The 20,765-nt window shown below is 40.2% G+C and overlaps 1 protein-coding gene across 50 annotated transcripts in view; it reads right to left on the reverse strand.

Moving 5' to 3' along the window:
- LOC118398687 (triadin-like) overlaps positions 1-20,765 on the reverse strand; it is a 67,036-nt gene that overhangs the window by 36,580 nt on the left and 9,691 nt on the right. For 28 of the 50 annotated variants that reach the window (XR_008071164.1, XM_052471031.1, XM_052471025.1 and 25 more), the window contains exons 3-10: positions 20,008-20,064; positions 17,438-17,572; positions 14,237-14,263; positions 13,155-13,262; positions 12,796-12,822; positions 7,379-8,494; positions 5,443-5,529; positions 4,932-5,240 (exon numbers count right to left, since the gene is read on the reverse strand). Coding sequence is in view for 49 of the 50 variants with exons in the window: in XM_052471031.1 (XP_052326991.1) it covers positions 4,932-5,240; positions 5,443-5,529; positions 7,379-8,494; positions 12,796-12,822; positions 13,155-13,262; positions 14,237-14,263; positions 17,438-17,572; positions 20,008-20,064 (1,866 nt within the window). In the remaining variant the exon portion in view is untranslated. The remainder of the gene's footprint in view (positions 1-4,931; positions 5,241-5,442; positions 5,530-7,378; positions 8,495-12,795; positions 12,823-13,154; positions 13,263-14,236; positions 14,264-17,437; positions 17,573-20,007; positions 20,065-20,765) is intronic. The other 22 variants (XM_035794265.2, XM_035794271.2, XM_035794269.2 and 19 more) reach the window with 22 other exon arrangements.

Genomic DNA, 20,765 nt, shown 5'->3' on the forward strand with positions numbered 1-20,765 from the left:
TCAGGCTAGCCTACAGGAAGTTCCTGTTAGGATGTTCACTGTGTAGATTCAGAACCTAGGCTCCCATCTAGTGCATCATGGGGGCAATAGGGCAGGAGTTCCCAGCCTTTTTCTACTCTCCAAATTAACATGAAAGAATCGCTATGTGATTATATTTGCAAAATTCCACCCTACCCCAGGTTGCCTCAACACATAATAATGAAATCCATGTGTATTCTAACAGTGTAAAATACCCTTTGTTGAATTGATTGAATATATTGTACCAATGCAAAGTAAAACATTTTAAAATGATAGATTTTCTCAAGGGACCACATTTCAATAGCAGCCACGTTTGGGAAATGCTGACATAGTGTATTTCTGTATTTGTGCCTCACTGACAATAACAAATATTGCGGTGGTATGGATGATTTTCTATGGCTTATAAATTATGCAAATGTTTCGAACCTAAAAATATATTTTACAATTGCTAGAATTTGGCACTTACACACCCTAGTTGACTTGATCATTCAAAATAGCTTGAGAGGCAATGCCATTGACCTTAAATATAATGAAATTCATGCCATCAGATCATCATCCAGTAGCATGCAACAAGTGTTTGCATAAAAGGCCATCATTACTCTGAATCTCTCTCATACTATTGATCCTGTTTTGCCTTTGCTTACTGTAGGGACTGTGACTGTGCAGACTGCGTCCTCTTCCTCTTCCACAGGAGGATTGGCTCCTATGCAATCCTGTGGATTTGTCTCCAGCCTCTATGGTGTGTACATCTAGACCTCAGAGCTCACTACAGCCCTAAGCCTTGTGGGAGCAACACTGTCATTTAGAGACCTTGGGACAATAAGGTTCTATTTGACAAGACGTCACAAAACAGCTCTCAGATCGGGGACGTGAAAAATAAAAATAATTTCAAAACCATACATTTTGCAGATAGAACCTTATAGTCCCAAGTCCTTGATTATTCACAACATAGGCTATCGTTTCTTTTGCAATTGCTTAGATTTTCTTTTCAACACTTTTTCAAAAGAATAGCCACCACTTAGAGCATGTTTAAGGTGCATTGGAAACATACCGCAATTGACTGATAACTATCAAGTAGTTTACTGACTTCGGGTGTCAGAGACCAGAAAAATATATCAGTTTACTCATCCAGAGCTAAGCTTTAGCAACATTGCTAGTTCTCCATAGGATATTGTGTATTTGTCATTTTAGTGAACTATCGCTTTAACAAATGTGTGATAAAAATGAATTAATATATTTGATGATGTGATTAGAAAGAAGGAAAGATATTCTCTTTATTACATCATTAAATGTCTGTACTTTTCTATTGAAATATAAATAATTGTAACATTCTGTGCCATATGGAATCTTATGGCTGAACCCAGATTTCAGAACCATAAGGTTCTGTGTTTGCACCCCCCTAAAAAAACGGATTTACAAATGTCTACGAATTTTGATACTCTGCACTTGAGGTACCTTTAAGGTAAGGACCTTAATGTTTTTGGAAAGAAGAATTCACTACAATACAGTTTAAAGATCTGGGATGTGGAAAAGTTAATGCTCAATGTCTCAGAACTATGCTTTGCTCAGATAGATCCTTGTCGTCCCAAGGTCACAATTTCCAATTGCACTTCTGTATGCTACTCTGGGGCATTATCTTACGTGAGATATCGCATCAATTCCGCCTGCAGTGACGTAAAACAATGACTCTGGGGTAATCTGGGTATATTGTTTTGCTCTTAAAACCCACAGGAATCTACATACTTTGCCACAATGGCAGTTATTTAAACTTCTGTCACGTCACATTTCCCTACCATTGCAGATTAGATCATGATAATCGATAACTTCAACAAGCAATTCTCAACGGCTGGTCATGCCTTCCTCCTGGCTACTCCTACCTCGGCCAACAGCTCCGCCCCCCCGCAGCTACTTGCCCAAGCCTCCCCAGCTTCTCCTTTACCCAAATCCAGATAGCAGATGTTCTGAAAGAGCTGCAAAACCTGGACCTGTACAAATCAGCTGGTCTTGACAATCTGGACCCTCTATTTCTGAAGCTATCCGCCGCCATTGTCACAACCCCTATTACCAGCCTGTTCAACCTCTCTTTCATATCGTCTGAGATCCCCAAGGATTGGAAAGCTGCCGCAGTCATCCCCCTCTGCAAAGCGGGAGACACCCTGGACCCAAACTGCTACAGACCTATATCCATCCTGCCCTGCTTATCTAAGGTCTTCGAAAGCCTAGTCAACAAACAGATCACTGACCATCTCGAATCCCACCGTACCTTCTCCGCTGTGCAATTTGGTTTCTGAGCCGGTCACGGGTGCACCTCAGCCACGCTCAAGGTACTAAACGATATCATAACCGCCATCGATAAAAGACAGTACTGTGCAGCTGTCTTCATCGACTTGGCCAAGGCTTTCGACTCTTTCAATCATCCATATTCTTATCGGCAGACTCAGTAGCCTCGGTTTTTCTAATGACTGCCTTGCCTGGTTCACCAACTACTTTGCAGACAGAGTTCAGTGTGTCAAATCGGAGGGCATGTTGTCCGGTCCTCTGGCAGTCTCTATGGGGGTGCCACAGGGTTCAATTCTCGGGCCGACTCTTTTCTTTGTATATATCAATGATGTTGCTCTTGCTGCGGGCGATTCCCTGATCCACCTCTACGCAGACGACACCATTCTGTACACTTCTGGCCCTTCCTTGGACACTGTGCTATCTAACCTCCAAACGAGCTTCAATGCCAGACAACACTCCTTCCGTGGCCTCCAACTGCTCTTAAACGCTAGTAAAACCAAATGCATGCTTTTCAACCGTTCGCTGCCTGCACCCGCACGCCCGACTAGTATCACCACCCTGGATGGTTCCGACCTAGAATATGTGGACATCTATAAGTACCTAGGTGTCTGGCTAGACTGTAAACTCTCCTTCCAGACTCATATCAAACATCACCAATCTAAAATCAAATCTAGAGTCGGCTTTCTATTCCGCAACAAAGCTTCCTTCACTCACGCCACCAAACTTACCCTAGTTAAACTGACTATCCTACCGATCCTCGACTTCGGCGATGTCATCTACAAAATAGCTTCCAATACTCTACTCAGCAAACTGGATGCAATTTATCACAGTGCCATCCGTTTTGTTACTAAAGCACCTTATACCACCCACCACTGCGACCTGTATGCTCTAGTCGGCTGGTCCTCGCAACATATTCATTGCCAGACCCACTGGCTCCAGGTCATCTACAAGTCCATGCTAGGTAAAGCTCCGCCTTATCTCAGTTCACTGGTCATGATGGCAACACCCACCTGTAGCACGCGCTCCGGCAGGTGTATCTCACTTACCATCCCTAAAGCCAACACCTCATTTGGCCGCCTTTCCTTCCAGTTCTCTGCTGCCTGTGACTGGAACGAATTGCAAAAATCGCTGAAGTTGGAGACTTTTACCTCCCTCACCAACTTTAAACATCTGCTATCTGAGCAGCTAACTGATCGCTGCAGCTGTACATAGTCCATCGGTAATAGCCCACCCAATTTACCTACCTCATCCCCATACTGTTTTTATTTATTTACTTTTCTGCTCTTTTGCACACCAGTATCTCTACCTGCACATTACCATTTGCTCATTTATCACTCCAGTGTTAATCTGCTAAATTGTAACTATTCACCTACCTCCTCATGCCTTTTGCACACAATGTATATAGACTCTTTTTAAAAAAAAAATTCCACTGTGTTATTGACTTGTTTATTGTTTACTCCATGTGTAACTTTGTGTTGATGTCTGTTCACACTGCTATGCTTTATCTTGGCCAGGTCGCAGTTGTAAATGAGAACTTGTTCTCAACTAGCCTACCTGGTTAAATAAAGGTGAAATAAAAAAATAAACAAATAAAAAGATCATTCATAGCATGTCTCCAAACGTAAACACAATTGGCAATGGCAGTTCTAAAACAATGAGGATGGAATGATATCTTGACCGTGTGATAAGTTAAACAAAGGTTAAATAAATAAAAAAAAATCCAATAAAAATGAGTGTCCTGAATGTTAAAACAGAATACAACAAACATGTTCTAGTAGTTGGATGCTTCAGCTGTTCTGTTTAAATGTGACCATGACCATTCTGTATAATGCACAATATCACTGGAGGGAAAAACATGTGCCACGCCTCTTAGAGTAAACATGGCACATCAAGCAGCAATAACATCCCTTTGATCACAACTCAGCCATATAAAAATGATTATATTTTTATCTACCAGAGCAGATAATAAGGAATTTCAAGCTGAGGTACCTCAACGGAATGCATACATACTGTACATAGCTTTTATGTAATTCTGACAAATGTTTGATTCACGTATTTGTGAGGGGATCCTTTTTTTGTCATATTTTCATTAGACTTTTAGAATGATGTTGACCTTTAGCTTTTGCGGTGAACTAAAGTTGAAAGGGTAAAGAAATAAACTCCAAAACCAGACCATTGTTATTGAACATTATCTATGGTACAAAAAAAGGTTCCCTGAAGGGTTCTTTGGCTGTCTCCATAGGATAACCCTTTTGGGTACCATGTAAAACCCTCTGTGGAAAGGTTCTACCTGGAACCAAAAATGGTTCTTCAAAGGGTTCTCCTATGGGGACAGCCAAGGAACTCTAGATAGCAACTTTTTTCTAAGAGTATAGTGAGTGGCACAGTCTGAGATAGTCTCATGCAGGCATGCCAGCCACCGAGACATATACTTAATATTGATAAAAAGGAACAGATGGGAAAATGAGTAATGGAGAAGACGGAGAGAGATCAAAGAATTAGCCTAAGGCTTTCCTCTCCTCTCCCACCTCCCTGCTCCTCATACTCTACTCTCTCTCTCCTTATCCTTACCTCACCCACATCTATTCAAACACTCAGACTGTGTCTAGCATCGTCCCACTCTTTTTATTTACCTTTGACTGCAGGTTCTACCTCCTCCTCGGGCTCAGGAGCTACCTCATCTTCCTCCTCGGCTTCAGGCAATGCTGCTACCACCACCTCCTCAAGTTCATGCTCTGGTGCTACCTCCTCCTCCTCTTCCTTGGTATCAGTGATGGGTTCTACCTCCTCCTTGGATTCGGGCTCTGCTGTCTCGTCCCCCACTACCTCTTCTTCCAAAGCTTCCTCTATTGTCAGCTCTGGTTCAGCAGATGGTTCCTCAGTCTCCTCCTCCTCCTCTTCTGGTGCTTCTGGAGGGATGATCTCTGTGAATATACTCACAGCTGCAACTGAATTAGCTTTGCCAGGTTTCAATGCATCAATGAGGAACCTGACTTTGCATTAGGGGATATTACCCAGTCATTTTAAGGGTCATGCTGACTTTCAATGGATTAATTTGGTACTAACATCAGTATGTTACACAACATTTGGTACCCATTTGAACTCTAAGAGTGAGAGAAGCATGGCATGATGGGAAGTTTTCACCTTGGATCTCTTCTGTCTTTTCCTCTACTTCAGTCTCTTTAGCCTCTTCAGAAAGTGGGGTTATTGTTTCTTCAACAGGTGGCGTTACTGTAATGCATGCAATTAGTTATATCAGAAAATCAAATGTTGGCAGCATATTATGAAGGCATTTTGATCGGATGAATGGCATCTTTTGCCATTCAAATAATGAGAGCTTCAATATGAACAGGCTTACCTTTGAGCGCTGGTACATTGAATGATAACGTTTAAGTTTAGCCAATTATATTTTACGTTTTATTTTACACTCTTATTCAGAGCGACTTAGTGAGTGCATACATTTCATAAAATGTTTCTCCACACTGGTCCCCCATGGGAATTGAACCCACAATCCTGGCGTTGCAAGCACCATGCTCTATTAACTAAGCAACACAAAATCTATAAATTCTCTGTAAAGTATTTACATAACAAATTCAAGATTCAACAGATTTACAAAGAAGGCAGAAACTAAGTATCTTTAATCAAGCCGGCACCATTAGTAATCTACTGATGCGATAGTACTACTAACTATTAAACTATTAATAACTATCAAAGCAAGGCTATGGTGACATATTAGTGAAAGCTGTGCATGTGGTGAGTAATGTGGTGGTATACAAACATGATATAAGATGACGAATGATAAATGCATTTCAATATCATAAAAAAACAGTGTCAATACTATTGTTTCTACATCACTTCCTACATAAACCACCACTATTTCAACTGCTGATGGAAAAAAATGGACTGTAGCCAAAACTGAACTGTGAGAAATCACAAGCCCTTGACCGACCTCTCGGAGGATGTAACTAGCTACAGGAGCTTGATGAGTGTCAAGTTCACACATGAAAACTGCCTCTGGTACCCCCTGCCTTACAGAGGTACTGGGCTGGCAACCCTACAGAGCAACAGCAGATGCTACCTTCTGATCTACCCAATATGAAGACGGGGATCTCCATCACAACCCCCAGAACATGCACGGCCACACACACCTCCTCGCCTGATTTCATCAATATTCATGTCTAGGTTGGTCCGTTGCCAAACCTAACCAGTGTATCATCTGGAAATAAGACCAACATTATTCTAAACCAAGTCATTTTTCTAAACTAGAACATTAAACAATGTGTGTCATGAAAGCATTCATGTCTTATCATTTTTCCTGGTTTGTTGTGGAGGCACCATACTGGATCAAATTCCATCCACACAGGCCTTGCTACAGAGGGACAACAAATCCTATCACCCCGTAACCACCATCTTCTTTGTACTGGAGTGTCATTGAAAAGTGTAATTTCATTGTGTATTGAGGAGCAGAAGTATTTACTGTCTACCTGGTCCACTCTGGTTGACAATTACAAAACCAATATACAAATCAAGTGTACTATTACATCACTCTATTCATGCATATTCCATCCTTCCATCATTGGGCTTCCTTACATGCGGTACTGTATATTATCTCTGCCAAATATCATAATTTATGCCATTAAGAATATCACGGGCAGTCAGTCGTAAGGTAATCATTCCTACTGAATGTATCAATATGATTTAAGGCCTTGTTACAAGGAACAATACATACTGTACTGTGTTAAGTACATCACCAACCATCACTCATGGGTAAAAAAAAAGGTATCTTTGTGATTCTGTATAATGTGACTCAGAGAAAGCTTTAGTTTCAAGGCAGATCGTTCTATTATGGATCTGCAAAAAGTGTAGACTATTCAGACTCATTTGATCTCTTATCTATACTGTATATCAGATTTGAGTGCAGTATAAATAATGAATGGTAAAATCAACGTACCATCTGAAACATACAGCTAGTTTTAAGTCTGACCAGTTAGTTGATTATGTATGAATGTTATTACCTTCTCATGGACAGTACTACACATGATGATGAAACATCAGCGGAATGAAAGTTACTGCTCAATACCTGTCAAAAGAAGGTCATCAATGCCATCATCATCCTCCTCTTCTTCATCCTTGGATAGATCATCTTCCTCAGGAGCAGAACTATCAAAGGCTTCTGGTGTGATGTCATCATCTTTGCCAATCACTTCAGCTGCATCCTTCCCCTCATCATCATCATATGCTGTGTCACCAGAAATGTCTGCGACATCACAAACAGTCTCACCTGAATCTTCCAGTCTTTTGTCAACTGAATCAACGATGGCACCACTGTCCTCATTGACAATGTCGTCGTCGTCATCATCAGTGTCCTCTAAACTATCTGTAGAGTCATCAGTTGTATCCTCAGCTAATGTGTCTGAGATATCAATACCCTCACTATCAGCAAGATTGACCTTGATATTATCATCGTCATCATCGTCATCTTCTAGGTCAATGGGTTTAGCATCATCATCTGTTTTGTCATCATCTATGCTATCATCTTCCTCATCTTTATCCTCATCATCATCATCTGCAGAAGAGGCAACAGCATCTACTTGTTCTGCAACAATGTCAATGTCATCGTCCTGGATGTCATAAACAACATCTTCTGTGACATCAATTTCCTCCTCTTTACCATAATCATCATCGTCGTTGTCATTTGCAGTAGAAGCAGGAGCATCCTCTGTGACTTCAGCACTGGCATCATTGGTTTCATCCTCTTCATTATGGTCATCATCACTGGAAGCACCAGCAGTATCACTGGCATCCTCATCTGTATTTGCATCAGTTTCAGCTTCAGCTGTGGTGTCATCCTCCTCTCTGTCATCATCTCCAGCAGAAGCATCTGTCTCTGTGTCATCAACATCAATCAGAATGGGAGCCTCATACTCTTCATCATCATCCTCATCCTCATCTATCTCAACCTCAGCTGCTGCTTCCTTGTCCTCTTCTTCATCTTCTTCCTCATCCTCATCATCAGCTTCTTCTTCATCCTCATCTTCTCCCCCTTCAACCTCATCCTCATTCTCCTCTTCTTCTTCATCCTCATCCTCATCATAATCTTCCACTTCTTCCTCATCCTCCTCATCCTCATCTTCATCTTCTTCTTCGTCCTCTACTTTAGCAACTGGTTCTTTTTCCTCTGCAAACATCCCTGCAACTACAGAATTAACTGTGTATCTTAACATGGTGAGAAAAACGTGAATGAAAAGTGACATTCAGTGCACTGAGCCATAACCAAAGAGACCCATAATGCATTGAGAGTTTTCAAGACAACACAACACACTGCACAATATCTTTATTGTGTACTCATAATGCTTACACCTGACAAGCTGCTCTCTGCTCACCTAAACCACATACATCTAGTGGCGTGTATGTATAGTAGTACCATGATCCTTATTCCATACTATCGATATGTCGATATGTCCAACATAATGCTTTCTCTATATTACATTGCAGCATGTGGTATAAACATAATGACAGTGCTCCATGCTGCAAGACACCACAAAGACTGACTCACACAGGTTGACTTGTTTGAGGAGAAGTATAGGTTAGAAATTGTCAATCCACAAACAGTCTGTCAGTGAAGAGTTGTTATTTTCTGTGGTAGTGAAATGGAGACTCGTAGTACCAACAGTCTCTCCTTTAAGAATCCTCTCATTATCTCATGGTTATGATGATGCTGGGTATGAACAGCAATTCAAAACCGTTAAAACCCCAGACCGAAAAGAAGACGGAACCGAACCAAACAAAACCCTCAAGACAACAACTCACACTTACTGTATAAACAGTATGCACATGGAAACACATGCTAGAAGATGCAGTACTGGTGAATTCATGTCCATAAAAATTATGTCTGTTCTTAATTAAAGGTCCAATGCAGCCGTTTTCATCTGAATATCAAATAATTTCTGAATAACAATTTAGTACATTACTGTGATTGTTTTCAAGTAAAATGGTTAAAAAAACAACATTTTCTTCTGAGCAAAATGCAATTTCTCAAGCAAGAATTTAGCTACGACTGTCTGGGAGTGTTCAGAGAGAATGGCCTAATTGTAGGAGCCTAATGGGAGGGATGTGTCACCTGAAAACGATCTGTTATTGGCAGAGAGGGCAAACTCTCCTTGTTATTGGTCTATTAACTTATACCACCTGGTATGAGTAAAAGAATCCCACCCAGCCAAACAAGCTGACATTTCAGGCAGTCTACTCAAACAACTCTTACACTAGGGGCTCTATTTTCGGCTGGCTTTAAGGTGTTGCTAGTGTCAAATGCACGTTAGTTTGCTATTTTGTCATGTAAAAACTGTCGCACTGGCATTTTCCAGCCCTAAAGCCAGGTTCAGCAATTTACCTGTCTTTTATCAGCTCGCTTGCGCTCAGATGGGAGGGATGGAAATATTTGAGGTGTGAACATGATCCAAAGTGCTAATTTCAGGCAGCGCTGAGAGGGATATTTAAGACCAACCAAAAGCTGGTTTTGGTAACGCAGTTAGTTATGGCATGAATTTTGACAATGGAAACACAGCGTATCCAGCCGTGACACACACTGACGGTATGGGCATGGAACAAGAGTAGACTATCTGCTTTCTTACTATGTGTTTAGCAAAATAATAAACAACGTTTTCTTCCCATTTTGTTTTATTTGATTAAAAGCATAGCCTCCCCTCCTCTGTATGAAGCCTTTTTTTACTGTTCAATGCAGTTGCAAAGTAGTCAAGACTGTTGATAAAGGGTTTGACTCCTGAGACGACTTGGAAATAAAGGGTTTGACTCCTGAGACCACTTGGAAATAAATCTTAATCACCAAAGCTTTATGAAAATATTCAGTTTGAGAGGAGCAAAACAGTGAGGAGACATTCCCTTTTTATCTATGCATTGTAAAGCAGGCCCACATTATTTTAGCCATGCAGGTCCCTTGTTTAGGCTACAAAGTCCATCCGTTTAGTATGTTCAAAACCCAAGCCCTCCCTTACCCTAGGCCCAACGAAGGCTGGTTCAACAGCAATGCCTGTCTTTTTCATCCAGACGTCTTTATGATATAATTACCTTTCACATTTATTTATTGTTGTTGTTGTTAAAATGATGTTAAAATGTTTAATCTTATTACAACTAAACTTATTGGAATTATTCACCTTCCTGGTTTTATGGAGACAACTCCGTGGCACACCTGCAATGCAACTCCTGTAGATGTGTGAATATGATCTGATCTGTAAGATGGTTCTGATTATGTTCCGAAAACATATTGGTCGCCTTATAAGATAAGTCTACATTTGCCAAATTATAACGGACTAACATTGGAATTGTTGTTGATTCCAAGGCAATACATAAATGACCCTAAATACACAACTTGAAGCAACCACATATTTGGCCATGGAGCAAGTTCTGATTGGCCAGTGAGGGGCCAAGCCTCGATATATACCGACAACTTGTTTATTCATCAAAACCCAGCCTTTTCACGTCAAGACCAGCAAGTGCACCAATAATTGTAATAGTGAAAATAGCAAAAATATGAACCTATTGCCTACTGCCTGCGCTTAGATTTACCATTGTGTTAGGTTTGTTAAAATAGAGCCCCTATATTTACCATTGTGTTAGGTTTGTTAAAATAGAGCCCCTATATTTACCATTGTGTTAGGTTTGTTAAAATAGAGCCCATAGATTTACCATTGTGTTAGGTTTGTTAAAATAGAGCCCCCATATTTACCATTGTGTTAGGTTTGTTAAAATAGAGCCACTAGATTTACCATTGTGTTAGGTTTGTTCAAATAGAGCCCCTATATTTACCATTGTGTTAAGTTTGTTAAAATAGAGCCCCTATATTTACCATTGTGTTAGGTTTGTTAAAATAGAGCCCATAGATTTACCATTGTGTTAGGTTTGTTAAAATAGAGCCCCCGTATTTACCATTGTGTTAGGTTTGTTAAAATAGAGCCACTAGATTTACCATTGTGTTAGGTTTGTTAAAATAGAGCCCCTAGATTTACCATTGTGTTAAGTTTGTTAAAATAGAGCCCCTAGATTTACCATTGTGTTAGTTTTGTTAAAATAGAGCCCCTAGATTTACCACATGTTAGGTTTGTTAAAATAGAGCCCCTAGATTTACCACATGTTAGGTTTTTTAAAATAGAGCCCCTAGATTTACCATTGTGTTAGGTTTGTTAAAATAGAGCCACTAGATTTACCATTGTGTTAGGTTTGTTAAAATAGAGCCCCCATATTTACCATTGTGTTAGGTTTGTTAAAATAGAGCCCCTAGATTTACCATTGTGTTAGGTTTGTTAAAATAGAGCCACTAGATTTACCATTGTGTTAGGTTTGTTAAAATAGAGCCCCCATATTTACCATTGTGTTAGGTTTGTTAAAATAGAGCCACTAGATTTACCATTGTGTTAGGTTTGTAATAAAATAGAGCCCCTAAATTTACCATTGTGTTAGGTTTGTTAAAATAGAGCCTTTAGATTTACCATTGTGTTAGGTTTGTTAAAATAGAGCCACTAGATTTACCATTGTGTTAGGTTTGTTAAAATAGAGCCCCTAGATTTACCATTGTGTTAGGTTAGTTAAAATAGAGCCACTAGATTTACCATTGTGTTAGGTTTGTTAAAATAGAGCCCCTAGATTTACCATTGTGTTAGGTTTGTTAAAATAGAGCCTTTAGATTTACCATTGTGTTAGGTTAGTTAAAATAGAGCCTTTAGATTTACCATTGTGTTCGGGTTGTTAAAATTGAGCCCTTAGATCTACCATTGTGTTAGGTTTGTTAAAATAGAGCCCTTAGATCTACCATTGTGTTAGGTTTGTTAAAATAGAGCCCTTAGATCTACCATTGTGTTAGGTTTGTTAAAATAGAGCACTAGAAGTGCATTATCATAATTTTCACAATTTTACAGTATCATTTCAACCTCATGGTGTGGAAATATATATAAAACACAGAAAATCGAATTTTTGTCTGAACAGCCCCTTTCAGAGTACTTGTACCATAGTACTACCAAATAATAAGTCAGACTGAGAAACTGTAATGGTCTATTTATAACTGCAAACAACTATGACATTTGAAATTCGAATTCACTGAAATTAATGGTACTATTATATTTTATCCTACTACAATATCAACAACCAGAAGAAGTGTAATGACCATGTATTACAGCGATCCATAATTAAGGTAAATGGACCAGTTGTCTGTAGTAGCTTCTGGGAGTATAATTACGGTGTCTGGGAACAAATTGAGCAAGTAATCACAAACAGGTACAGGCTAGTAATATCACATTATATAGCAATTCATGACAGCAGAACACACATTTGCCATAAATTACTCTGGCAACAGTGCAAATTACCACTTATAGACATCATGCAGCAAAATGCCTCACTCCCATGTATCAATCATCAATACATGTCTAATGTTATTTCATATCTGATTCATTTTCTATATGAGCGTATTAAGAACAGGAAGGCACAGACCTTGTTTTCTGGATGGTAGGAATGCAGCTATGAGGTAGGAAGGAAGGTGATTTCAGTAGCAAGAGGTTAAACACAAAGAGTGATCCATGTCCCTTGACAAGTACACAATGTGTGACTATGGATAAGAAGTTAGTAAGAGTACTGCAAGTAACCAAGTTAATACGATGGTTATGTTAATAAAATGTAAGCATTTTAGCAAAGCCACAAAACAACAAACCATTTAATAGCGCTGCTGAATAGCTTGGTTAGAGTGATATACATTGATTTTGCTTACTAGCATGTGCATTTGTTATGTGCCATTCTAGTTTAACTACATTAGATCTAATGTAGTTTAAATATAGTTAACATCGTATGTTTACCTATAAACCTGGAAAGCATGGCCATGGTGCCTTCTGTTCCACCCTTCTCACTTTCAGCATGATAATCCTCTTCAACGTACCATCCTATATCTTTTGGGGGCGGTTTTACTGTTACGTGACAAGGTGAACATCCACAAAATCAACCCCCATTAACCTCAGCCTATGTAATCTTTTCAGATCATTGGGACACCCTACCTATCTTAATTAAATGTTTGGTCCTAAAAAAAACGAAAACAAGCATAATTTCATCTTGTGTCAAGGTTTAATTTTGCTCATCTGTTTTGTCACTGATGTGAGGCTCCTAAAGAGTGAGGGGAATTGCATAGTGGAGATAGGTGGTGGAAAACTATGCAGTGGAATGGTTTCAATATGCCATCTAGAGAGATAGCGGGGCAGAATCCTTAGGTATTAGACAGCTGTGTGTTAGATTTAGAGATTTGGAGAGTTTATTAGTCACATGCACGTGGTTGCAGATGTAAATGCAGGGTACAATGAATATCTTAAGCTCCGAGCTACAACAGTGCAAGTCAAAGGGAAGTGAATGAAACAATAGTATTTCTCAGTATAAGAGAGATTTAGGCTTTGTATAGCATGTATAGCCTACTAGATAGAGCTAAACCATCGTATAGGGCATCTTACACTACAGTCGATTACAAATGCTGTAGGTCTTGTAGGTAACTCCATGCAGTGACCTGCATTTCAGCAGCAGGTTTGGAGTGACTAAGCGGCACGTCTAAGCACTTGCTGAAGGAAACAAGGCTTTGACTTCGAAAGCTTCATTAGTGGCCGGATGAGTTAGATTGTTATCTCAGGCCTGCTAAGCTGTAAAGCCAAGCTCGCGTCCCTCACAGTAACCTGTAGCTGAGTCCTTTAAGGGCACAGGAAGTAGCAGGCAGAAGAGCTAGCATTCACATTGACAGGAAATAGCGCTATTGCCAGTAAGCATTTCTCAACAAAGATGTTTTTTTTTTCCTTTCACAAACATCTATGTTATAAAGAGTATGAAGGAAACAGCTATTATAAAACATTGACAAATAATTAAAAAAGTAATTAAGTAAATTAATAGATACATGAAAACAAACCTTTTTTCTTCACCGGATGTAGCTCACCTAAAAACAGATTGGGGGGATATGTTATTGTAAGAAAGGAACCAACACAGTAGATCTAGTGAAACATTGATGAAGGCAGAATACATTATGAATGTGGATCAGAGTGGGAGTAATGCTCTTCTCCAGCTGCAGGCACCTTACTTTTACCTCTTAAAAATCACTAAAGGCGCTAAAGAGTATGAGTCAACTCAATGAGAGGCAGTAGGCTACACAACAACAGCAACAACAGCTTGTACATTTGTTTACTATGAATCTCAGAGCAAAGGTGGACGATTTAGTGAAATGTATTCCTGTGAAAGAGCCTGGGAGTGGTAGCAGAATTATGTCTAACATGTCAGCTGTGTTATGCTAAGTTTGTGTTATGCTAAGTTTGTGAGGAAAACAAGTGTGAACTCCACAGAAGTCAGTAGACAGGTTTAGTTTCTGCAGAGCAGTTTGATTTGACGAGTCAGCCGTTCTTCAAGGGAGATGTGAAAATACACCCACCTCGTTTGTGCTAAACTGGCTCTAGCTATGAATAGCAGATATTCACATTTGGGATTTATTTTTTCTCTCAGAAGTTAAATGAGAGGAAAATGCTAATTCTGAAGGGTGTGTTTGATGTTGTGGGTTGCGTTTTGAAATATACTGTATGTCTAACTGCAGAGAGAAGGAGGTCCTTTCAAACCACATTAGCCTAAGAGATAAAGTTACCAGGTTGTATAAATGCATTAAAGCAACAAATAACGATTAAAGCTTATTTATTTAATAAATTGTTATTTAATGCTATGAATCTGAAGTATTAAGAAGGTGCCAATGCCATGGAGTCACAAAACCTGGACACTATGTTGTGCCTGTATGAGTGGTTAAAGTGTCTACCCTACAGTAAGACAGAAATAGTCTCTCCCCTTTGAGTCGTAACTCACAGACAGCTGTCAGACAGCCAGGCAGGTCAGCATCTATCTGCATTTCGTCCAGTGAGCTATGCATAGCCACCGTGAGACAACCCTTTCTTCTTACTCTCTCTGTCCCTATAATCTCCATTTGTCTTGCCTACCATCCCTCCATAGACTCACTCTCTCCATCATTTAACAGGGAGCAGAGGTCACTGTTACTGTCACTGTCACTATTACCATATGTGTGTGTGTGTGTGTGTGTGTGTGTGTGTGTGTGTGTGTGTGTGTGTGTGTGTGTGTGTGTGTGTGTGTGTGTGTGTGTGTGTGTGTGTGTGTGTGTGTGTGTGTGTGTGTGTGTGTGTGTGTGTGTGTGTGTGTGTGTGTGTGTGTGCGTGTGTGTCAAGAAGGGATGCAGTGGGTTCAGTTTAACTTTAGTCTGTATGACAAAGACTTCTGTACCTTTGGATGATATTGTAGATGTGTTTGGAGGTATTCCCATGCTGCCATAATGAATGTCTATATGCATTTTGTATTGATAACTAAAATGTGTTCATAATGTGCCTGTCTCGTAAAAAAAGGTTTTTAACCACTACTGTACCTTGTAATTCACACTTTCAGCCTAGGCAGAAAGTATTGCTGATCACCAGATAGCAAATACATTTACATTTTAGCAGACTCTCTTATCCAGAGTGAGTGCCTACATTTTCAGATAATTTATTATTATTATTTTTGTCCTCTGTGGCAATCGAACCCATAACCCTGGCGGTGCTCTCCCAACTAAGCCATACTATCATCTGAAATACCTGCTCTATCAAAGTTACCTATAATATTGTATGCATCCTGATGATGCATAGCACATTATATGTTTTATAAATACAACAATATTACATCAGAAGCTGCCTGGATGACAACTATAAAGTTAATCCATCTGTATGTTTTCATTGATTCACTCCAGCTCTAATTGTGAGTGTGTGTGTGTGTGTGTGTGTGTGTGTGTGTGTGTGTGTGTGTGTGTGTGTGTGTGTGTGTGTGTGTGTGTGTGTGTGTGTGTGTGTGTGTGTGTGTGTGTGTGTACATAATACAACTACATTGCTTTCTTCAGTGAGTTACTATTGGGACTGACATTCGTGTTACTCTCCTGCATTCACTTTATTGCACAGCAAAACTATTAGTCAAATCTAAGTGAGGTTTGCTTACATTATTTTGTTGTACTGTAATTCAATAACAGCTGCTGAACTGTACGTGTGGTTAAATTAACTATACACATTTGCTTTCCCAAATCACACTGATGTGTGTTCACTTCTCTGCCACAAATCATTACTGTTCCGCAGGAAGTTTGTCCCTGAACTGTGCTACTGTAGTTATCCTCCACACAGGGGTATACTTAGAGCTCCTGTTATAAGAGCTGGTAAATCGCTAGGTTGCCATTGGAAAGGACTATTGATATCAAGTTCCTTCGTGGTTCAATAAGGCTGGTAGAAATATATCTTAATACCCAGCTGAATCACAGGCTAAGCTACGGAATGGAGACTAGCTCCTTGGCTGTTTTAGATGTCCTTTAGCTAACTGTAAACTGTATGTGCTGATGTTGTTGTGAGGGAACATACACTGCTGAGTGTGTGTGGAGCAAGCCTGGAGATGAGATCTGAGAGAGAGAGAGAGAGAGAGAGAGAGAGAGAGAGAGAGAGAGAGAGAGAGAGAGAGAGAGAGAGAGAGAGAGAGAGAGAGAGAGAGAGAGAGAGAGGCAGAGAAGATCTGTGGTTGAATTCAATTTCTTTTTTCACACAGATCTGGTACAGGAGTTAAAGGTATCACGCTGCAGGTCGAGAGCATTGTTCTTCCGTTTCAAAATTCTTCTGTGTGAAAGGCTGGAAAAAAGTGTCCCATTCTTTAGTTTGAAGTTTGGAACGTTGTTATTAGCTCTATGTGGATGGAGCTCTGTATTTAATATGACAATACATCATGTAATATGAGATTTGATAAACAGGCTCAGGTTGATATGTATGGACCTTCTTTCAACATACTGTGAATTACAGTATATATAGTATTGTGTAGTGTTTAGAAGACCACAGGCTAGCCTTGGAGATAAGCCCGTGGCTGCGCTATGGTTCACAGGTTCTCAGTCTGACAGATTTATCCTGCATCCATGAAGTTGAATGAGGCATGACCTGCCAGGTGACTCATCAAATCAAAGTGGGCTGGCCCTTTTTCTTTTAGAAATACCATGGTGTTCTGTTTGTTATGTTACTGTTGTTGCTGTTCTTTGGTCTATTAGTAGGGTAGTATGTGTGAAGTATACCTTCGATTTCCTCCTCCTCCTCAGGTGCTACCAGGTTGGAGGCAAAGGTCAGAAGCAGGTTGCCCCAGCCAGTGGACTCCTCCACCGCCTCGTTCACCACTTTCATGGGATCTGAGCTGATATGCTGAATGCTTCCTGAGAGTGTGGTGAACAGGCTGTGTGAGTTAAGACCCCGCAAAACATAGCTACCTTACATTTACACACTCACTTCTAGAAACACTCCACTCAAAACTAGGCTAAGGAATATTTAAAGAATACTTAGTTACCAATGTATAGAATTGCATTCTGTTATAGACAATAAAATATTAATTCAACAATATGCTGTGCTTAATCTGTCAAATGGAATCCTACACCGTTCAAATGTTCTGTATGTAGGTAAATGCATGAGAACAAGCAAATCCCAGCAACATAATTCATACCCAGAAACAAACAGAGACATTATATGAAGATGAATGTGTACATGACTATAAACAATAGCTTATAACTAAATTACTATAAAAATGTGATGTAGTATAACATTCCATCCATGGTCCAATGGGTTACTTCTAACTTCTGCTGGCGTATACACTGTGGAGATGACCACCCGTCTGTCTGTCTGTCTGTCTGTCTGTCTGTCTGTCTGTCTGTCTGTCTGTCTGTCTGTCTGTCTGTCTGTCTGTCCGTCCATCGGTGCAGGCAAACAGCATGAGACATACATTTCCATTTAGTCGTAGGTAAAGACACGCAGTAGGAATGACATGCAAACATGCTACAGTACAGACTACAGGACATGTCAGACACCCCTGCCAGCATATTGTGTTAGTGACAACTCTCAGGAGAGTCTGACTGACTGGTCTTTAGAGATTGCTCTATAGACTGTTTAGTGCTCATTAGCGAGCAATTACCAAAGCAGTATAATGGATATTCAGAAGAGAGTGGTTATTAGTTATATAATCTATAGTAGTGCTGAATTAGCATGAGTGGGCTAAGGAAACATGGTTAATATAGCCATATTCAAGAAATGACTTTTTGTTTCCTGGACTTGAAAATATTTAAGTGGGAATAAATTTTCTATGCAATTCTGAACAAATGGACGTTACAGCTATCGACAATATCAAAATGCTTATATCAAAGGTATTGAAAGGTACACAATATTGCCGAAAGTATGTGGACACCCCTTCAAATTAGTGGATTCGGCTATTTCAGCCACACCCGTTGCTGACAGGTGTATAAAATCGAGCACACTTCCCTGTAATCGCCATAGACAAACATTGACAGTAAAATGGCCCATACTGAAGAGCACAGTGACTTTCAACGTGGCACAGTCATAGGATGCCACCTTTCCAACAGGTCAGTTCGTCAAATTTCTGCCCTGCTAGAGCTGCCCCGGTCAACTGTATGTGCTGTTATTGTGATGTGGAAATGTTTAGGAGCAACAACGGCTTAGCTGTGGTAGTCCACACAAGCTCACAGAATGGAACTGGTGAGTGCTGAAGCAAGCGACGCATAAAAATGTCTGTCCTCGGTTGCAACACTCACTACCGAGTTTCAAGCTGCCTCTGGAAGCAACGTCAGCACAAGAACTGTTCGTCTGGAGCTTCATGAAATAGGTTTCCATGGGCAAGCACACAAGCCTAAGATCACCATGTGCAATGCCAAGCAATGGCTGGAGTAGTGTAAAGCTCGCTGCCATTGGACTCTGGAGCAGTGGAAACGCGTTCTCTGGAGTGATGAATCACACTTCACCATCTGGCAGTCCGATAGACAAATCTGGGTTTGGCAGATGCCAGGAGAACGATACCCGCTCAAATGCATAGTGCCAACTGTAAATTTTGATGGAGGAGGAAAAATGGTCAGTGGCTGTTTTTCATGGATCGGGCTAGGCCCCTTGGTTCTAGTGAAGGGAAATCTTAACGCTACAGCATACAATGACATTCTAGACAATTCTGTGCTTCCAAATTTGTGGCAACAGTTTGGGGAAGGCCCTTTCCTGTTTCAGCATGACAATGCCCCCGTGCACAAAGCGAGTAGCATAGAGAAATGGTTTGTCCAGATCAGTGTGGAAGACCTTGACTGGCCTGTACAGAGCCCTGACCTCAACCCCATCAAACATTTTTGGGATGAAATGGAACGCCGACTGCGAGCCAGGCCTAATCGCCCAATATTAGTGTCCGACCTACTGTAACTAATGTGTTTGTGGCTGAATGGAAGCATGGCCCCGCAGCAATGTTCCAACATCTAGTGGAAAGCCTTCCAAGAAGAATGGAGGCTGTTACAGCAACAAAGGGGGACCAACTCCATATTAATGCCCATGATTTTGGAATAAGATGTGTGACCAGCAGGTGTCCATATACCTTTGTCCATGTTGTGTATTTATCATGACACGAGTTAATGGACTAATTAGTTGCTATATTAGTTGTTAATAGTCGATTGTATTATATTTAAATATATTTTTTTTTAAACAAATATATGAATTTGTTTGATCTACTCATCTAAAGTTAGTTGCAATGTTAAGTCAACTCAAACTCACTAAGGGCCTCAAAGGCCTCTAATCATCACAACAAAGTTAAAAGCATATTATAATGGCTTGCCTCTAGACCTCCCTGCCTCCTTAATTGCTTTCCTGACAGCGGGAGGTGGGGGGACCCCTGTTAGAAGCAGAGATATATAAGCAGTGACACAGGGACAGGGACAGTGAACAGTCTCCATCACATGCACATGATCAATGTGGGGAGAAGAACAAACTCCAGAGTGATGCGTCCTGGGAGGAGGAAACGGACTGTCTTACCACAACAACCAATGGCACAGAGACACAATTACTCACAATTCACAATCAAAGTATGGTGACAGAAGAAATAAAGGTCATCACAAAGACATTCATCACAATGGAAACAAAGATCGACATGACCATAGTGTAGAGAACACATCAACATACATAAAGTAAACACCCACAATGCAATAGGTGTGAAAAACGGGAGAGAACAACAAAATGCTGTGCCGTAACTATAACGAGCACAGTATGTCGTTCACTCTTTATTGAATCTGACATACTGTAGCAACACTTGGTTTTTACATTTTTATTTAATCCCAATGACTTGATTGATTTGTTCCAAAAGCTAATGTGCAGTTATGACATACTGCTGTGGTTTGTATGATTTGAAGCATACCAATGAAATACTGATTATTCAGTGACATTTGCTTGATTGGCACTTCAACCTACGTCATGTAAATGAACAAATATCCCTCAACACTGTTGCATTTCAACCCCTCTATCTCTATTCTCTGTCGACACTGATTCCTGGAAGGATGACTTCAACTAAATACATAGAAATAAATAACATACTACCCT

Source organism: Oncorhynchus keta, chromosome 19 (assembly GCF_023373465.1).
Source record: "Oncorhynchus keta strain PuntledgeMale-10-30-2019 chromosome 19, Oket_V2, whole genome shotgun sequence".
In the NCBI taxonomy this organism is placed as follows: Eukaryota; Metazoa; Chordata; class Actinopteri; order Salmoniformes; family Salmonidae; genus Oncorhynchus; species Oncorhynchus keta.